The sequence below is a fragment of the Rhipicephalus sanguineus genome, chromosome 3 (genome assembly GCF_013339695.2).
Source record: "Rhipicephalus sanguineus isolate Rsan-2018 chromosome 3, BIME_Rsan_1.4, whole genome shotgun sequence".
NCBI lineage: Eukaryota > Metazoa > Arthropoda > Arachnida > Ixodida > Ixodidae > Rhipicephalus > Rhipicephalus sanguineus.
The window spans coordinates 212,563,579-212,583,388 of record NC_051178.1 but is presented as its reverse complement, the minus strand read 5'-3'; the positions used below and the strand labels follow the sequence as shown (position 1 = coordinate 212,583,388).

The 19,810-nt window shown below is 45.5% G+C and overlaps 1 protein-coding gene across 1 annotated transcript in view; it reads right to left on the bottom strand.

Annotated features, from left to right (window-relative positions):
- The window catches only part of LOC119388254 (eukaryotic initiation factor 4A-I), an 84,592-nt gene that overhangs the window by 36,824 nt on the left and 27,958 nt on the right, over positions 1–19,810 (bottom strand). The window contains exons 5-6 of the mRNA XM_037655926.2: positions 3,904–4,013; positions 927–1,070 (exon numbers count right to left, since the gene is read on the bottom strand). Coding sequence (XP_037511854.1) covers positions 927–1,070; positions 3,904–4,013 — 254 coding nt within the window. The remainder of the gene's footprint in view (positions 1–926; positions 1,071–3,903; positions 4,014–19,810) is intronic.

Genomic DNA, 19,810 nt, shown 5'->3' with positions numbered 1-19,810 from the left:
CTGTGGCTGCAGCCGCTCTTTTTTTGCAAAGAAATGCTATTTGCGTTCACTTCTGTGAACTCTTACATTGGTTTTCGTATTCAGCAAGGATCAAACTATGATTACACATTCAAAAGTCATTTTTTTTAAAAACTGCTTCAGTGTCCCTTTAAGTCGTGGCACTGCAGGTGCTCAAAAACCCCTTTGTGCTATCGAGCATGACTATATTGCAACAAGCAATGCTGGATGTTTTTATTCTCGCCTTTCTGTGGGACTGCAATGATGCCTAAAGTCATGACACTGCCAGACCTGAGAATAAATCTTGCGGCAACGACAGTGAGGACTCTGAATCTGAATAAAAGTGACCAGTCAGTTATAGAAAAGAAAAATAAAAGGAGGGCAGTAGGCAATTCTTGTAGAAACCCCATACTGTAACTTTTTTTTTCGCAGACAACTTGCCCTGCGTAACGATCACACCCAAATTTTAAGTCAATTTCATGAAAAAGTGCTATCTTTATGCAAGTAAATACAGCACGGACCACTTATAACATAAGCTGCCAGAGTCCCACATATCCGCACTAAAAGTGGTACCGCACTGCAACCAAAACATTTCTGAAAGGCTGTACGTGCGCGAAACATAACCAACAGGCAGCTGTGCAATTCTGACTATCGAGGCATACAACTTGGGTGTAAATTTGCAAACATTGAAAGGTTAAAGGACTACTGACACGATTTTGAGGCACCCTAAAAGGGACATTTTTCATTTCCAATGTGTGCACTATCAAATGCTCTCCACACACCGGATTTTACGGTATGTACTAAATCGGCTCGGGATTTTACGGTATGTACTATATCCTACTATACGAGACTAGTGATAGTGGCATATGTACTGAAACTTCTAGAAAAAGTGCAGCGAGCCCCAAGGCAGGTCATGCTGTCTAACTTACTTCACGATCTACGGCTACGTAGAACTGCTTGATACCCTCCAAGGTAAGCTCTTCTTTCTTCACCAGAATTCGGATGGGGTTGCGCATGAAGCACTTTGTCACATCCAACACATCTGATGGCATCGTAGCTGAAAGCAGGATCACCTACACACAGAAGACACAAACAAATTTGCACGCATATGAATAAATCCTATGTATATAGAATATCCTACATATGGCATAGTATTTACTTTTCAATTCATGCATATGCAATCCCTCACAGTACAAACCTGAAGGAGCTGTACTGCTAGACTATTTTAAAGGTTGATTTACACAGGAGGCAAAAAAAAAAGGGGGGGGGGGACCAAGGAAGCACTGTGCCATATTTATTTGGCATTACTACCAATTCTCGATATAATGAACACCGAGGGGGGGGGGGGGACCAAGGAAGCACTGTGCCATATTTATTTGGCATTACTACCAATTCTCGATATAATGAACACCGAGGGGGGGGGGGACCAAGGAAGCACTGTGCAATATTTATTTGGCACTATCAATTCTCGGTATAATGAACACCGATTTAACAAAATCAGCAATGTAACTCTTAATCTTAATTATTTCAGTGAAAATCATGGAGTCTTTCCACTAATTTAGATGAGTAACTGTCTTTTTCAATCTAATTGCATACTTGCACACACTATACACATACCCAGTACTTTGGATCTATGAAAGGTCAGCAAACATTGCTCAAGAAAGATTACATCTTTATCATGCCACATTACAACAAGGAAGTGTTGCTGGTGGCTGCCATAAAACCACCCTATAGTTCAACCCACACAGAGTGCTTTGACTGGCATTTCTTTGCGCTGCATCTCATGGCGTCTTGACGTAAACAATGCCACCAGAAAGGACAGCCAACCACACAAGCCACGCACACACCAGTCACACAACATAAGATGGTTTAAACCTCAAGTCTCCTAAAGCAGTGTGTTAGGTCAGTCAATGGAACAATAAGAATTCTTCACAATTATAACTTTTATACCTTGTTTCTAGGTTTCTGGTACAAAATGTAGAAATTACTGGAAAAAAAAAAAACATGGCTGATCCCTCCATCATAGGAATCGGTATAACACCAAAGTGAAATGTACCTTCACAGAAGTAGAGCTTATTGTGTAGTGATATATGAGAGCTTTTGCAATGTCTATTGGTGTTTGGCCACGATAGCCCCATTTGATTTGGATGCACCCACGTGGACGCCTAGTGGTACATCTCCGTCACGACGACTAACACCCACGATCATGATTTAGCCGTTGTAGTAGCTGAAGTTGTTAACATATACCTGGACAAAGCGTATTGTGAATCCCGTGGAAAGATGAAATCAACAAGCACATAATAACGACTGGTATTCGATATGCACCTCTTCAAAGCGTCGTAAAAGAAATGGCGCGGTGTGCGCTGCTGAGTAATATGGTAACCTGCGCCTGTGCTCATGCACACACTACCACAAAGTGTTTCAGCAACACAGAAGGCAGAGGTTTGTAGCTTGAGCTGTGTACGTGCGCAGGTGTTCCCCGTCCCTGCTGGCCTCTGTCACGCTCCACCAAGGCAGGATATTCGCCCGTCGACATCGCTGCCTTTCTGCAGCGTTTATTGCAGCAGTTTTATCAGACGGTGCTGTCGCACCGGAAGCACTCGGCGGCGGAGAAACAATATTGGTGCATGTGGAAACAATATTGGTGCATGTGGAAGCTGCACTACTCCAACAAAGAGCCGTGACATGTTAGTGTAACACTAAGCGAAAGGCAAAGAACGTAACTGTGTAGGGCTACTCCCCGATGCTAGCGCGGCCAGTGTTTTTCGCTAGCACCGATACCCGTTAACTACGAGTGTGCACACCGACAGGTTTCTGGGAGGCAATGCTTTAACTGCGTCGTTGCTGAATCGTTTTCTATTGGCGCTAGTAAGTGTCATGCTGCAATACTTCTCTTCACCACTCACACATGGCGGCACTGCCCTGCCCCACCAACAGAGAGCGCTGTACGAGAGAGAATGTGTGAGATATAAGGAGTTTGTAGAGTGTGGCGCATCTGCCTTGGCGGCTTAGTTGGTAGCGCGCCGTGCGTTTATCATCACGGACCGAGAGGTCATACGTTAACTTCCCGGCGGCGGAACAGTTCTATATTCACATGATTGCACCATAAAGTGCACTTAGCTTCGATAATACTGAAGTATGCACTCTAACGTGAGGGCGGCGTTACCCTCTAAACACCAGTGTTGTCGACGTGCCTGGTAAGCCCACGATGGGCACACAGCTTACGAAGACACGTCAATCCACCTCGTAACGCTTGGCTCGAAGCCACAAAATACAGCATGGAAGTACTCGCTGACTGCTTCGCACGATACAAATTCTCACAACGCGTTTTATAAGGTGTGACATCCCGTCAATGCCCCCCCCCCCCCCCCCCCCCCCCGTTACGTAGCACCTTGGAGCCTACAACTACTGCTACACTGACCAATACACCCAATACATGCAAGCATAGCAAGCATAAGTGGACTTATTGCACATCATGTGGTCTTACCCAGCAGAAGACCATGGGAATCGGGAATACTAAGCCGTAGGAGGCCATGCTGTGCAGCTCTGACCTTGACCTGCAGGCTCATCAAGAGAGCTGAAGATGCAGCCCAAGCCCAGGGGCTTGTGGCCACCCACCCACATACCTTGGTTTTAACATTTAAAGTTAGTAGTTTTAACTCAAGATGGGAAGTTGCAAGAGTTCATATTCATGAAACGAGGGTGCTGACTAAATGAAGGAACAAGAAAATGAGTGCACAGGAGAAGCGCTACCCTGTGCATATTTTTTTTCATGCTTCTCCTGTGCATTCCTTCTCTTGTCCTTCATTTAATAACCCTGTTTCATGAGTACTCACTCACTAATCACATATCACTGAGATTTCTCAGCACTAAATTTTGTAAGACCCTTAAAGCACAAAGACATACCTGAATGTTTGAGTTTAGCGTCCGGAAGACGTCGTAGATCTGATCTTTGAACCCTCGGGACAGCATTTCATCAGCCTCGTCCAGCACAAAAATGCGGATGTTGTTTGTTCCTAGAATGCAAAAATGCAGCTTTTAAGCTCAGATGACAACAGTGTCATAGAGTGCATTATATTGAAAAATTAAGTCTCCAAGCCACCATAAATATGCAAAAATATCAGTCCCCTGTAGCACCCAGACAAACTTGCGAACTATTAGAGCAATGGTACAAAATGCAACAAAAATGAAAGCAGTGCTTCTCTAGCAGTAAGGCCAGCACTTATCACAGACAACCACACAGGACATGACTTGAGAACCCCACTAATAAAAAAAAGACTATCTTGTATTGGCTAAAACAAGTCCTGTGGTCATTACTAGACGTGGATTTATAATTTTGTCTCTTCACTAACGTCGTGCAATATTACTTTTGGCACTCTACACGGCAAAAAAGAGAGAAGATGCAGAAGAGTCCGATCACAGGGCCTTTTACGGGTGTACCGTGATTAATGGTCTCTATATTAGTATTGGAATGGAGCACATTTTTCAACTTTTAGTTCACTTAAAATGTGCAGGGTGTTTTCAGGTAAGAATGCCGGTGCATGTCCGTGAACTCCCTTTAATTTCACTGAAAAAAAAATATTTCACTGTGCGAGTCCCCAGGGCACGATACCATTCTTAGTTCTGCGAAAAAAAATTTTGCCTTAGTCAAAAAAATTGGAAGTCTCAACTCAGCAGAACGCTTTGGCGAACTGCTGAGAAAGTGGGATTTTGACAAGATCCTACAAAAGAACTGTTCTAGCTGCGAGTCAGAATTTTTCTTGGCATACTACGATAATGTGCGTTTGCAAAAACTTGCAGTTTTGTTGCTGATATTTTATGGAAAACAAAAATCGCGAATATGGCACATTGCTCAATAATGCTATAATTTCAGATTTCTTGGCTCCGCATCTTTAATATTAGAATTCGCCAAATTTCCCAAAGTGTTGCCACAGATTAGTTTATAGGGTGTCCACCAATTCAATTTTTCCAAATTCTCCGACTTTTCCAGGTCTTCCATGACGATTCTGAGAATATTCTCTGACAGGTCAGCATGTTTGGAGAACTGAACATCTGTCAGCATTATGGCAGAACAGAGCAAAATATGGCGCAGCGAAACACACAGCACTGTGTCCTGTGTGTTCCCTGTCCCATATTTTGCACTGTTCTGCCAAAACGTCAACAAACCAACTAGCCCACCTAATAAGAACCCTTGTGACTGTACTGAAAACGAGCCCTCGAGGGGTTAAAAAAAAAAAAGAAAAGAAAGAAAGAAGAAAAAAAAAAACAGGGCATTTTCATAAACAGAGTGCAGAACTGAGAACGTCTATCACTGCACCGCCACTGAATGAGCTAAGCCTTTAAAAGTGCTTCTGGCCACACCAGTAGGGGTATTTTGTAAGCATTCCAAAAACAGACAGAGGCGGCCCGTCCGTTTGAGTCGCACGCGATTGGTCAATGTGAGCCTGACGAGCGCCGCGACGTTGATTGTCACGTGTCTGCTTTTGGACGGAGGCGAAAGAACGGTCAGAGAGACCGTCCGAAACGAAACTGGTGGATTAAAATGGCTGCCAGGCGGCTTGGATTGGATTGAAACGCAGGCTTCCACTTCGCTCATTGGCAGTTTTCAGGCTCAAATTGACGAGTCGCGTGCGCCTCAAACGGACGGACCGCCTCTCCGTTTAAGGAACGCGTACAAAATACCGCCGCAGAATGCCCTCAAGCCAAGCTCAGGTCACGGCCAAGACAGACGAGCACAAATACAGGGCGCTTTTTTTAAACAACACAGATTTTTGATAAAAATCCTACGACAGTAAGACTCCTGTCGTTTTCGCACACAAACTCCACGTCGAGGCAGATATACTTTACCGCAGTTAAATTGACACTGTTGCGACTAATCAACAAAAACTTTTGAATTAACTTTTTAATCATTGGCTTGAGGGCAGGTGTTCATATTACTAAGTTGTAGTGCATGCCAATTTATGGAGTGCCTATTTTTTAGAAATCGCAAAAGGTGTATGTAGATAGAGATATTAGTCATCAAATTTCAAGGGTGAAATCGAAACCAGAGTCATGCAATGCTTGTTAACGGTCACGAAACTGCCGCGTCAGTTTCATATGGAGCCAGCGGCCGCCGTCAGAGGCGCAGCTGTGCTTGAGAGGCGATGCGAACGCTGCTATCGCTGGGGTTGTGTGCAGCCTCGGTGTTTCAGCTTTCTAAACTTCCGCAACGGTCGCTTTGCTTTCAATGCTTTTACTTTCAGTACTCAGCATGCATAAATACATTCCTGAATGTGTTTTCTGTTTTAAAATTTTAGAGCACCCAGGAGGAAAAAAACCAGCTAAATTAAAACATGCAGCTCGCGGTGGTATCAGCCGGAAAAATTAAAATTCGGAAATTAACGACAGAATACCAAGATATAATTACGAACGCTGTAGCAGGGGACTTCTGAATGATTTTTGCCACCTAGGGTCCTTTTAGATGTACCGAATTCTCAGCACACCGGTGTCGCATTTCGCCCCCATCGAATTGCGGCCGCTGCAGCCTCTCCATTCGTCTCAACACGACACTACGATAGGTACAGGTTTATAACATTTCCGTCAAATTAAACACCGCACATTCGCAGCAAAGTGCCAGCGGTGTGAGTTGTAAACATAGGCAAAAATACGAGCTGTTACACGCCAATTCGTGTGGCTATGGTGAAGTCTAAACGGGGTCGGCGATGCTCAGAGCTGTTCACAGGATGACTCATGTGGTCGTTTGCATGGTGGTCGCATTGTCGATGAGCGAGATCGAGGTTTGTGCTTTGTGAGATACGAAGGAAGTCCTTCAAAAATTCTTGGAACGGCGTCAGCCTTCAGCGTTGGTTTGTCGCGTTTCAGGGACACAGATTTGCCGTTGATGTACGTCGTACGCAGTGACAATGTCCGAGGCGTCAAAATGGTTCACACACACACATGTATACTTCAACTCAAAATTAAGATCACCACTTTCCTGCAGCGGTATGGCCCGCTTCCATTTCTCGCGCTGCTGCTTGTCTAATGGTAAAGAAAACAACACCTTTTTGGTTCTCTTGTAGCCGGAACGGCACCCCGGCACGCAACGTCTGTTAGGCATCCTAGCCCTGAGACGTTTCTGCTAACTGAAACATATCCAGCAGCTTGTCTCGCACTGCGCGAGTATTGCAATATGCAGACGGCCCAGACGATCCCCTCTGCAGCACAGCGGCATTTTCAAGCAGCATATGAAGCTTGCCCATAGCGTGACGGAAGTTTCGTGACCATAAAGAGAATTGAATGACTGTCGAAACTGATCGCGCAAGGCGCACAAGAAGCGCGACCATTCTGCCACGTCAGACCAGAACTACACGTCACAAGGGAGTGACGAAATTTGAATGAAGGCGCGCCGCGGGCTGTATGTTTTCGTAAAAAGCTGAAAGTCACCTTACTGTGCCTGCGCATCGCCTTACTTTTGCGCGTAGTGTTCGGTGCTTATCCGTTTCTTTCGAACTACGCACAAGAAAACCGTAATAGCAACCTTTTCTTTGTCTGGGAAGCATAATACTCGGAGGCAGCCAATGTGGCGCTTTTTCTTGCAGGCAGGCAAAATACTTTTTCGCGCCTCCTTATAGTTTAAGAAACAGATAAGCACCATCCATCGCACACAAACATTAGGCAATCTACTCGTGTATTTCAGAATGCTTGCAGAGTTTTCTGACCATATTCTGCATCAGCATGCCTTCATTGAAAATTCGTCACTTCCCTGTCACGTGTCATTCCGGTGTTCCGCCGTGCTTTGTGCGTGTTGGGCGCAGTCAGTTTCGACTTTGCCCTTGAGACATGATGCCGAATATCTCGAACTACGTGCAACTTTTGTGATTTCTAAAAAATGGGTACGCCATGAATTATCATACACTACAACTTTCTAATGTAAACAACTGCCCTCAAGTCAATAAATAAAAAGGTAAGTAACAACTGTTTGTTACTTAGTCACGTAAACGTCATTTCAGGTGCGGGAAGGTATTTCCGACTTGACATAGAGTTAATGTGTGATAACGACAGCAGCCTGACTGTTATAGATCTCTTATAAAAACTGCATTGTCTTTAAAAAAAAACACCCTGTATATTGGCATGAGCAAAGTCATGCTCAGGAATTGAGTTATGTTCTGTGATCTTAAACACCAGTATACACTGCCCTTTTCTTTATGCATCTGCTTAGCTGTTTACTGTAGTTGCAGAAGGAGCGACTTATAAGCTTTGATCGTAGGTAAAGATTGTTTTCGTAACGGTCGCACAGGATGCTATCAGTCAGTTTCTATGACCAGGGTGTCTGTCTACCAATTAAAGTTTTCCAGACCCCCCCCCCCCCGACTTTTCCAGGTTTTCCATGACCATTTCAAGCAAATTATATGACCGGTAGGTCTGCTTGGAAGAAACTGCACACTGGCAACCAACTCTTGAGTGGCAAAAACAAATTATGAGCCACTCATATAAAATGGAAACCATGCTGCTTTATTGCATTCCCTTGGCTGAAAGCATCCTTTACGATGAATAAAATATTAAGACAATAATTGTCCCTTGACAAACAGAAAAGCTTGTTTATTTGCATCGGCAATGCCTTCACTGTTTCAAAGATTCAATCTGTTGCTGCAGCATGGAGACCTGAAGCTGTGCGTCTTCCATCAGTTTTTGCTTCTTTGATTGAAGCTCTTTCACAAGAGTTGCAGTCCTCTTTTTCTTTCAGCATCCAATACGTCCAATCGTTCCTTCTTTTTCCTCTCCAAGTCTTCTTTCCATTTAATGCTGGCACTTCCAACCATGTCTATCACATTGTCTGTTACGTCGACTTCTGCAACACTACCTGCTGCAGACACCTCATCGTACACTAACCTTAAGTGCTACAAGTGACTCCTTCATATTTCCCACAAGACATTCCTTGTTCACCAAAAATCCCCGTTGTACGGAAGAATTTCCATGTGAAAGGCACAGCACAATCTTAACAGCAGTAGCTCTTCATGAGAACTTGCACAGCGTTCCACTCGCAGCTTCTCCAAGTGCTCTCTTGCGCGAGCAAATTTTTACAAACGCACTTGTGCAGTGCCATACCTGCCAAGTTTGGAGGAACGGAGTCCGGGAGATCTACTCAACGAGGGGTGGGGGGGGGTGGGGGTACTGCCATAGCAATTATATGGACACTCTCAGCGGGATTTTGCGGTCGCCGCTGATCTGTACAGAGTCCAAACCGATAACGTCGCTTACGCATCGTCTGTTTCACGTGCGAGTAAAAACGCACTAGCGCTAGGGACGAACGCGGTTGAAGCAGAGATGAAACGACCCGGCCGTCACCGTCACCCGAAGGGCACATGCGATAACATCGCTCCGCGTGCGAGGCCTGTCGCTTGCTTACCAGTTATTTCGTCGAGCAAGGGACCATAAGGGGCGCCGTTGAGGCGGGGACGGTCGCGAGCACTGGCGAACGCGTTATCTCGACAGACATCGGTAACGGCTACCCTTTTAAGTGCTGGGCTCTCCACTTAAAGCAGTAGTGACACAATATTTTGAAGGCGAGAACTTGTGGGATAGATTTTTGTGTACACAAACGCATCATCTACGAAATATTAACGGCTGATATAAACTATAACACATTTAGGATCAATTTTTAAATTGCGTGTAGCGCATCTGTACGCGAAACGTCCCACCTCGCGTCACCGTGACGCACGGGGCGCGCAATGCACTGGACGCGCGGGGTAAAACTGGATTTCCGGGAGATTTTCCTATGACCCGTACAACCGGGAGAAACGTTCAAAATCCGGGAGACTTGGCAGGTATGGGAGCAGCAAAGGCGGTGAAACACTGTCGCCCCTACGCGGGTTGTTCGGTGAGCAGCCCGACGAATTATAGACCTTATGCAAAATCTGCTGCCATCTAGCGACCGCTGTGCACATTTCCGCCATGTTGAAGGCTAAGCGCGCTCCGCATATGTACATACGGAGCATACGTATCAACGTGTGGCGGCTGATACGAACGATAATGCCGTCATATTTTCGTGTGCCGTGTTGCTCAGATTGAGGAAATCGGCATGCTGAAAAAAGGTTTATAAGAAACTAACCTCCATGTTGTTAGATTTCCTCGTGGCCGACGAGAATCAGCAGATCGTTCCGTGACTCTGGTTGCTGCTTACGACTAACGCCGTGTTTACGTTCGCCGTTAATAATAGATGCGCTATGTGACAGCATCGGCACTCATCAGAGAATACTCTTTCGTGTCATGCCGGAACGAGACAGTTTTCGTGCCGTGTGCTTGCAGGCACAGACAAACCGGTTTCGTGTACGTGCTTCAAAGCTGCATCGCGACTACTCGCGCATGCCTGCACAGCTGTTGACAACATTACTTTGTTTATTACACTGCGAAAACAATAACGTGGTAGATAGGTTGCTCGTGCGCATTTTCGGTTCTCAGCGAATGGACCAATTGTGCTAGAGGGTCTTGCTGGTAGTTTTTTTTTTTTTTTTTTCGATTGTGGAGTTTAACAATGTAGCGTTTGTTGGGTTGCATGGCGCGCGTACTGCTTCACTATATATGCGTATTTTCGAAACATTTCATGTGCTATCACTGCGAAATTCAGAGGCGTGGCCCGTTCGTCCTGACCACGCCTTCCCCCCCTCCCCTCCCCTCCCCTTACTTTTTCTTTATTGATTCCCCAAGAAGAGCACATATCAAGTTCTCCCAAAAGCTCATCCCCCTTTGGAAAAATCCTGTATCAACCCCCGTGTGCTATGAAATGTCAACATATCAGGGGCGTAGCCAGAAATTTTTTTCGGGGCGAGGGTTTCAATTGAAATGTTTGTACGTTCGTGCGTCCGTGTGTATGTGTGCGAAATAGAAAATTTCCGGGGGGGGGGGGGGGGTTCCGTCCCCCAGCTCCTTGGCTATGCCCCTGCAACATATCCTTCAAGTGTGTGGGACTTCAGGTATGAAACTAAAAAAATGCTGTTCCAAGAAATATGTTACATTCGACCGTGAGTGCACTACCATTGGTTACGCGCTGAGGTGGTTTCACAAGTGTTCAGTCGGCGACGCAAAACTCTCTTGCAGGAATGAGTTGAAATTGAGAGGCGCCTGTAAGACCCGCAGGCAACGATGTGAACGCGAATATACTTGGCGTATCGTGTTATTTACGGGCACATGCCGGAAGGATAGTCAATAAAATACCAGCTAATCGGCACCTACTTCTTGGAGCAACAAAAACTTTTGATGTTCACTTTTCACGCGCATGAGATAAAAAATAAAAAATAAAGAAAGATGTCAGCATTTTATTTAAAATTAGGTGCACAATACATCATGTCAACGTAGGCTGCCTCTTATGAAATACGCTTTGAAATGAGTCAACAGCACTTACCGTCATTGCTGTGCCTAGCCCTGTTGCGCGCTAAAGCCTCTTCCTAATCATCCTACACTACACGCGCGATATACCGATAGTTAACAGCGCGTTATTCGCTACACTGAACACAGACAGACAAAATTTATGACCTAGCACAAAGTTTCATTCGCAACGACGGCATGCCTACACAGGTGACTCTGTGACAAACTTATACCTTCTTCTCGTTGTGAGGCAGTTCTTTACACGTAATAACTGTCAACGTAATCACTAGGAAATGCCGGTAACGTGTACAGGCCTTTACACACTCATCTGACGTTTTTATGCCCTGATTTACTACCATCGTAGCAGGAGTCGTAGCAGCGACAGCAATAGGATTCATACACAAGCCTCCAACATGGCACCGAATCGGTAGCTTCGTCAAAGCTCCGACAGATGGCAGCAATTTTGCATAAGATCTATACGGTCATTCAACGAAGAGGGTTACTTGCATCCACTTCAACAATCAAGAGCCTACAGCACGTGCGGAAAGAGGCAGCTCGCAAACGTACAGACGCAAAAAGAGGGAAGAGGGCGAAGCGTTTCGCATAGGCATCCAACCGGCGCAGGCAAAAAAAAAGCAGAGGTGAAATGGCAGCCAGCGCCTCTGTCGTGCTTTGTGGTTGTAGTGATCTTTTCTGTTGCGACGGCATCTATTTGGAGTTTATTGAAAAAGCACAGAAAAGAAAAACGAAACCCAATAGTAACCTCAACTTTGATGCCAAGCCACGATCACTTCTAATGTTACATTTATCCAATCGTAGGCTGGCCGCGCATTGTTGTCATTTCCGCCCGCAATAGTTCTGCCGAGCACCACTATGCACTGATGCGGTTATCAGCGATGTAGAGACATTATTGCGCGATTAAAATTCTAAATCATTTCATATCAGTGCTTAGACCTATGCTAAAATTATCCCCAGCCATCAGTTTACACAACCCGCAAGTAAAAATGGGGGGGGGGGGGGGGGGGGAGAGAGGGGGTGAATAGTGGTGGAGGGCCCCTTCAAAGGGACACCGACACAAACATTTTGGCCTCACGTTTGCTGCAATGAGTTCCTGGGGGCCTGTCAGTCATAACCAAGGCACATCGTTTGCTGCCGTGCGCGACAGATAATTACATGCTCCTCATTACTGACCAGTCTCTGTTTTGGTTTGAGATAGCTCCAAAAACAAGCCGCCGGGTGCAACTATCACTACCTAGTGTGTGCAACGCTTGATCACGTCAGCACACAGAACTGCGACGCACTTCCGCATGGTACGCATCAAGAAGTCCGTACAGGAAACGGGACAGCAGTATCGCCAAACAAAACTTAAGGGGGCAGACTGGTCTTTGGGACTGAGAAATGGCAAAAAAATCCATTTTTTGAAAATGACATTTTTGGTTTCAGCAAGCGTTTTTCTACGTGCCTGCAAATTTTCATACTCCAGGATGCAGTAATTTTTTTGTAATAATCATTCTGACTGCCCAGATTCTTGGTGCCGCCAATTTGCAGCAGCAGCAAAAAATGGAGAGCCTGCTTCGAGGCATCTTTATAATTTGCCAGCACATGTGTCCAAAGCTATGGTACCAATTTATGAGCACCTTGTCAGAATAGAGCTTCTAGAAATATGTCAAAGGGGTAAATGAAAGCCTTCATTCTCTTATTTGGGCTTTGGCATCTTCACTATTTATAGTTGAAACTGTAGATGCAGATGCAGTAATGAAAATCAAATGTGGCAATTTGAGGCCCTCGTTAGGTATCTTGGTAGAACTCAGTCCAAAACTCAGCCTCCCAAGCATCAGATGGACGAGTGAAGAAGACAGGCACCAAGCGGCAGAGTCTAATCTCAAACATGCCACAGCCAAGAGTGTCCAGCTGGCACTAAAGGGCCATTACAATACTAAGCAGCAGTCAGATTATAGGCCTGGTGTCTGCACTGCAAAATATGCGCATTCTACTGGTTATTTTTAAACTGAACAGTGTGCTATTTCTTTTTCGCACTTTTCTCAAAATGTAAATTTATGAACGTTCAATTTTGAGGCCCGTATATCTTGGCATCTAGAGCAGGTACAACAATAATTCTTCTTGCAATGGGAACACAAATATGTAAAGAATCCAAGTATGGAAGCAGTATTTTGAGCACAATCTCTTAATTATTTAGTCATCAAAATTGTCACAGGATGCTAAATGCTTTTCATAATGTAAAGTTCTGTCTGCTCTAAAATAATTAAGAAAAGCAAACAAAAAAAAAAAAACTAGTTGCATACTTTCAACCTTTACTCATTAGTGAACATTGCCATATTTTAAATTTTGCTTTTAATTGAGCACTTTAATTTATATCGAGGCCTTAAACAATGGGGGTGAAAAGTTATCTCGGGAACTAGAATACTTAGAGGAAAAGTAATTACATATTTGAAATCAGCAGAAAAAGCTGCACAAACCTGTGCAAATTCATCAGAATTGATGGAGAAATAAAGAAAAAATGTCTAAGATGAGTCCGCCCCTTAGATGCGTGCGCTGCGGCCACTGACTCGCGAGAAAGCGTCCGCGTAGTGGTCTGCTGGAGCAAACGCGGCAAAAAGAAAAATGGCAGCTATGACGTCATCATAACTTGTGGTATTGACTGCAGCGTGGGGACGTGAGGGAAGTAGGGGGGTATTTGTGGGTCACTTTTTGAGGGGCGATGCTCGATCGCGCACGCGAACTTCAAAATTCATGTAAAATACCTTCCAAGTTATGTTCGCTGTTGATATTTTGCAGATGATACAGTTAAACCTGCCTATAACGAACCTCCATACAACAAATTCCCTAATATTACGAAGTTTTTCTATTCCCCACCATTACTCCATAGAAGCACATGTATTTGGGACCTCTATGTAACAAAGTGGCAGAGTGAGACACCCTTGACATAACGAATTTTCGCTGCCTACAGCCTCGGGATTTTGTCCCGTATTTTGTCATTTTGGCATGAGCAGAAACCGCATGCATCTTCTGCGGTTACCACGCCTACGTGAGCACGAAGTGGCAACATCGCGCATGGCTCGCTAGAAGCCCCGGCGACTACGAGTGCTCGTTTGTGCGTGCATGTGTGCGCAAGGTGGGCAGGCAGGCCTGCTATCCTCGAGCCGGCTTTCTTGCCACCACGGGCGCGTATGCAGACGTAATTCCCCCCCCTCCCAACCTCATCCAGCTAATCCAGCCGCTCGCGTGTCCCACCACGCTAATCTCACCAGCTTTCTTTAAAAAAGAAAGAAAAACAGCTTTTGTGTTGGCAGTGGCACTCTTCGGTTGTTGCAGTAGTCTCTCAACTGCACTTCGTTAATGTGACACTAGGTGATGGTACTAAAAAAATATTTTGCTCCGTGTCATTACACTTCCGAGTTCGCGCCGGCCGCATATGGAGTTCGCTCGTCATTTTTGACGCCGTGCATGTGTGTGTGGCTTCAATGTGCGCGCATGAAGCGGCCAAAGCTGCGATTTTTTTAATGCCAACAACTGTGTCGCCACTACCAAGTCAGAGTAGGCGCTGGTAGAAACTGTCCGCGACCACGGTGACAACGGATCTTCAGAAGTCGACTCGTCACTGTCGTCACATGCTTTGCCCTCTTGCGCCGCGCCATGGGTTCAAGAGACCGTGGCCTCAGAAATTGGCTCCGGAAACATGCCGTCGCATTGCCAGAGCCAATCCCGGAGGCCACAGCTAGACGATGACGGAGCAGCGTTGCACTGATGCACTGCAAACGTTCAGGTTTGCCTCTAAATAAATGTTTTGGGTGAACTCTCCCTTCAATTCCCCTTATGTTTAATTTGTGCAGTTCTTTTTTGAATTTTCGTGCTGAAACTGGATATAACGAAAACCTGTTTACGACGAATTTTTCGGGAATTTGTCACTTTTGTTATATCCAGGTTTAACTGTATACTGTTGAACTAGTAGACACAATTCAACACTGGAAATTACTCCCGCAGTGTTGTTAGAGGGCAGCGTCGACATTCCTGGCACAGAGAAAACATGTTTGAGACCGATTAATACAGGTCCCGACAGTGCACTTGTGACAGACGCCTTCTGCTTTTTGTTCCAAGCCAGTTTGTTACGACTTCCAAAAGCTTGCTGCGTAGACTGTTTCAGTTGAGTGTACCTGGGCATCTCAACTACTTGGAAAAACTACCAGCCCAAAGTGGAAACTCAGTGCATTGAGAAACACTAGCGCGAAAGCAGACGTGCGCAAACTGGTAGCCGCTGCAGAGAAATAAAGGGAAAAAATGATGCGCCTGTCATGCCAGCTAATGGGAAGTGCAAAACCGCAACATCTGCCGTTGTGCCAGAACGATGGCATTAAGAGATGGTGCAAGTTGCACACAAAGAAAACAGCTTTAAATCAAGCCTAAGGAGGAGGCATTCAGCCGGATTGAACACTCGTGGCGTTCTCGGGAGGTTCGAACAAATTTTGTCCCCTTGGCATTTTGTTTTTTTTTTTACTAAAATTTGCATAACTTGAGGGTAGGTGCTCAGAAGTACAAACACCTCAAAAAGAAGTCTTCCTCAATATTTTTTAAACCAGTTTTCACCCTTCTAGGATCTGCAGTCTTCCCTTAGATTTGATTCCTTTCAACCAAACAAACTTTTGTGTACGCACCCTTCAATGAGGTAGATCTGTTGCACCAGTGATTGAGGCACCAATGGAAAGATTGCCATGGCACCTCACCCATAACTAGTGCCATAATTTCTGACCTTTCGACAACTGCAACCACCTTGGAACTGCATGGTCCCAGTGCTTTAAGGTCAACTCCACCATACCACAAAACACATTCAGCAAAAACACCTCCCAAATATGGTAATACTCAAGCAATTTTTTGTCCTTTGAATCTCATCACCTGACCGAACACGAACGGTCTGTCGTGAGCACCTTGTTGTCGCGTTGTGATGCGGTGTGCTCTAATCAACAGTTGCGGCTACATGAAGGGGAAAACATGGTTGGTGCACTGGAACGACGGCATTATCCCAGGACGTTTATTAACGACACCCAGATGCGCATGCGAAGAGGAACGAGGAGTGCGCCACGAGGAAAGACGACATCCATTGTGTCTATACCGTGCGTTTAAGGTATATCTGACTGTTCGGAGAGCCTTGCAGCCGCTGGGCATAGGAATTGTTTTTGGGCCTCATTACATCTTGGAACACGTGTTCGCTAAGCCGAAAGACCACACACCTGCGAACGATCAAAGCGGGGTCGTATATAAAGGACAATGCGGAGATGGTGACGCTACTTACCGTGTTTACTCGATTCTACCGCGCCCTCGATTGTAACGCGCACCCGTTTTCCGCGACCAAAAAAAAAAAATAAAGTAATACATCGATTGTAACGCGCACCCATTTTTCGTGAGAGAAAAGAACAAAAAAAGTCCGTAGGAGTCAAACTTCGCACAATCAGAAGAACAAGTATTTGGGTTTTAAAGAACTAAAGTTTCAAAAAAGTAAAACACAAAGTCAAAAAGCGGGCCTTGCCGCTAAAACTGTCACCACTACGGCGGCGATACGAGTCGCGTAATGGATCAGTCCTCGTCGCTGTCGGACAACTCCTTGTCACTGTCAACACTCTTCGATTTCGGGAAACCGGCCCTGCTTTTGTCCACAGAAACTTTTTCGTGAAGCTTTGCTGTAAAAAATCTGCTTCTGTTTGCGCCAGTCTCGCGCGCACGTTTCGGGAACTCCGAACAACCGTGATGCGGCCCGATTTCCGTCCGTCTCTCTGCACATGTAATAACTATTCTCTTAAATGCGGCATCGTGGTACACTAGTCGAGTATTTGGAGTCGGCACTTCCATGCCGTCGATGCGAACGCAGAACGGGATGACAATCTCCTCAGCACACGTACAAACTGAAAAAATAGCAGAAATGGCCAAGGCACGTAGGAGGCGGCCATTTTGAAATGTCGATGGCAATACGATAACAGATTTTTTTTTTCGGTACTCGATTCTAACGCGCATGCGATTTTTGGACTCGTTTTCCCGGAAAAAAGGCGCGTTAGATTCGAGTAAATACGGTACATTGGCGAAACAGGAAGCAAACTATCAACGAGGCTCAAAGAACACAAAGGGGACGTAGCAAATGCCACCCATGCCACGCGTTCCAAGACAGCTCATCGAACACTGCTGGACAACAGGGCATACCTTCGACTCCTACAGTACGAAGACGCTGGCTCGGGAACAAAGGTGGGGGCAAAGAAAACTCCTGGAATCCTGATTCATCCGTCACAACAAATCGGCTTGCCATAACAACCGCGGCTCCCTGCCTGACACTTACAGGGACATATGTGACTAACAGTGGACTGGGCAGCCTCCGCTCAGTTGGTGCCAGTGTACACTGAGGATGCCCCCCGCATAGGTGGCGAAACGTCTATGTAATTTTGTTATATTTTTGTTGCGTTAAGTCGGAGTAAATATTTTAGAATCGAACTCACCCAGCTTTTCAAACATTTTTGCTTTTTGTTGCTTTCTCGGCAGATAAAGGCGGCACCTCCCCCACCTACAGGCTAAGGGTGAGGGGGATACCGGCTTTATCCGCTGACCTTTCTTCTTTGTTTATCTCGCGCCCTCCGCGTTGCGATTTGTTTTTTGCTTCGCGTCTTTGCTCTACGTAGCGCCTTTTTTCTTTTTTGGTTTTTCTCAATCACCTGAATTACTAAGACTGTAATGTTCGTTTCACAGAATTGCCAGCATTCTCGGTCACCGCGAAAGTTTGTCTTGACAGAAGAGTACAGTCGGGCGGTTCGTCTTAAGCTAACTTTTTTTTGCACTGAGTCTATGAGAAACCAAATAAACGGTCCCGTGTTGTTTGGCATAAGCGAGAATTCATCTTAACCGAGTTCGTCTTAACGGGAGTTCACTATTTTTCAGGGGGTCATGTTAAAAAAAGTGAATGGTAAATTTGGTCAAAAATTTCCTATTTGTCTAATAAGTTTTGCAATCCTCGGACTACCATGTTGTCATGAAACACTGGAACCAAGTGAACAGTTGTAATTGAGAAAAACAGCACTCACTAGTGTGCTATCATGAACAAGAAAATCAGGCCAGAGGACAGATATTTTCTGAGTTTTTTTTTTTTTGTTCACAATGAATGAAGATATACTTACCGTAAAAACCAGAATATAGGTTGAATTTTCTTTCAAAAAACAGCCCTAAAAGTCATCCCCCATCTTATATACCGGTCATTGGAAGAAAAACTTTGCAAGTCTGGCCACTATGGGCAACTGAAGTCAACTGCCTCCATCACAATCATCGGCGTCCCTTTTGTTTACTACCAGCCTTGTATAAACAGTAAAACCTCATTATCCGGATCTCGTTAAAGGGCCCCTCAACAATTTAGGGCCCCTCACCAATTTTGAGCTAACGAGCTCAATGCATACACTGGGCGTTCGCGATCACATCCGACAAAATTTGAAACGCTTCGCACTGCGGAAATGGGTCAAATTTCAAGGTGAACGCTGCTTGCCCTTTTCGCGGGCGCGCTCCCAGAGAATGAGGGGATGACGTACATGAGAAAATGGCCCTACGTAGATGGTAATGCTGTGACGTAGCTCCTCTACATAGACAACTGTGCTCTGATGTCGCCAACAGTAGCACGTGACACTGCGATCGAGGGAAATTCCGAAATGGACGCGGGCTTTATTCACTGCCATGACCGCCGTGCCGCTTGTGCTGCTGTCGGACGCAGCCATTTTGCTTGTCTCGACCGGTCGAGATCTCGCGAGAGAAGCGCCCGTAAGGTACGCAACGGCCGTAGCGGGCGCAACGTAAGCGCCGAGATCTAGCGTGCGCATTTCTTGCACGCGCTAAACTAAAACTCACTAATGTCTCGTTGTCAAGTTCTCAGTCCACATCCATTGCGGTGATTGCGGCAAGCTTCGATGGCCGTTGTTGCTGCTGTGGGTCCCGCTACTTTCGCTCTGCTGCTACTAGTGTCGGCGGCCGCGCAGTAAAGGCGGGCAACGTTGGGCACGGCAGCAGTGACGTATGAAAGTCTGATTTCAGGCGGGTGATTTGAAGTGCGCTAACGCGATGCGGACCACTAAAACGATTTTATTTCAAAATAAGCACTTCCTTGGCATAAAAGTAGCACTACGAGGTTTCTGGACCGCTATTTCAACAATCAACGTCGACTTAATATTTGCCTTTAGTGTTCCTTTAAACATTTGTTCACATCTTTTTTAATGAAATGTTTAGCTGTCTTTTTAAAAAATAATGTAATCTACTTTCCTTGAAGTGGTGCACAGTTGTGCCACTGCCTCATTTAGGCGGTCTGTATTTTTCTTTTTTTGGAGAGGGGGGGGGGGGGCAAGCCCAGGCGTCACTACCTATATTTATATTTAGTTCTTCAATTATACGACGATTTTGTGTGATCACCTCAAAGTCATATAATTGGGGTTCCACTGTAGTTTTC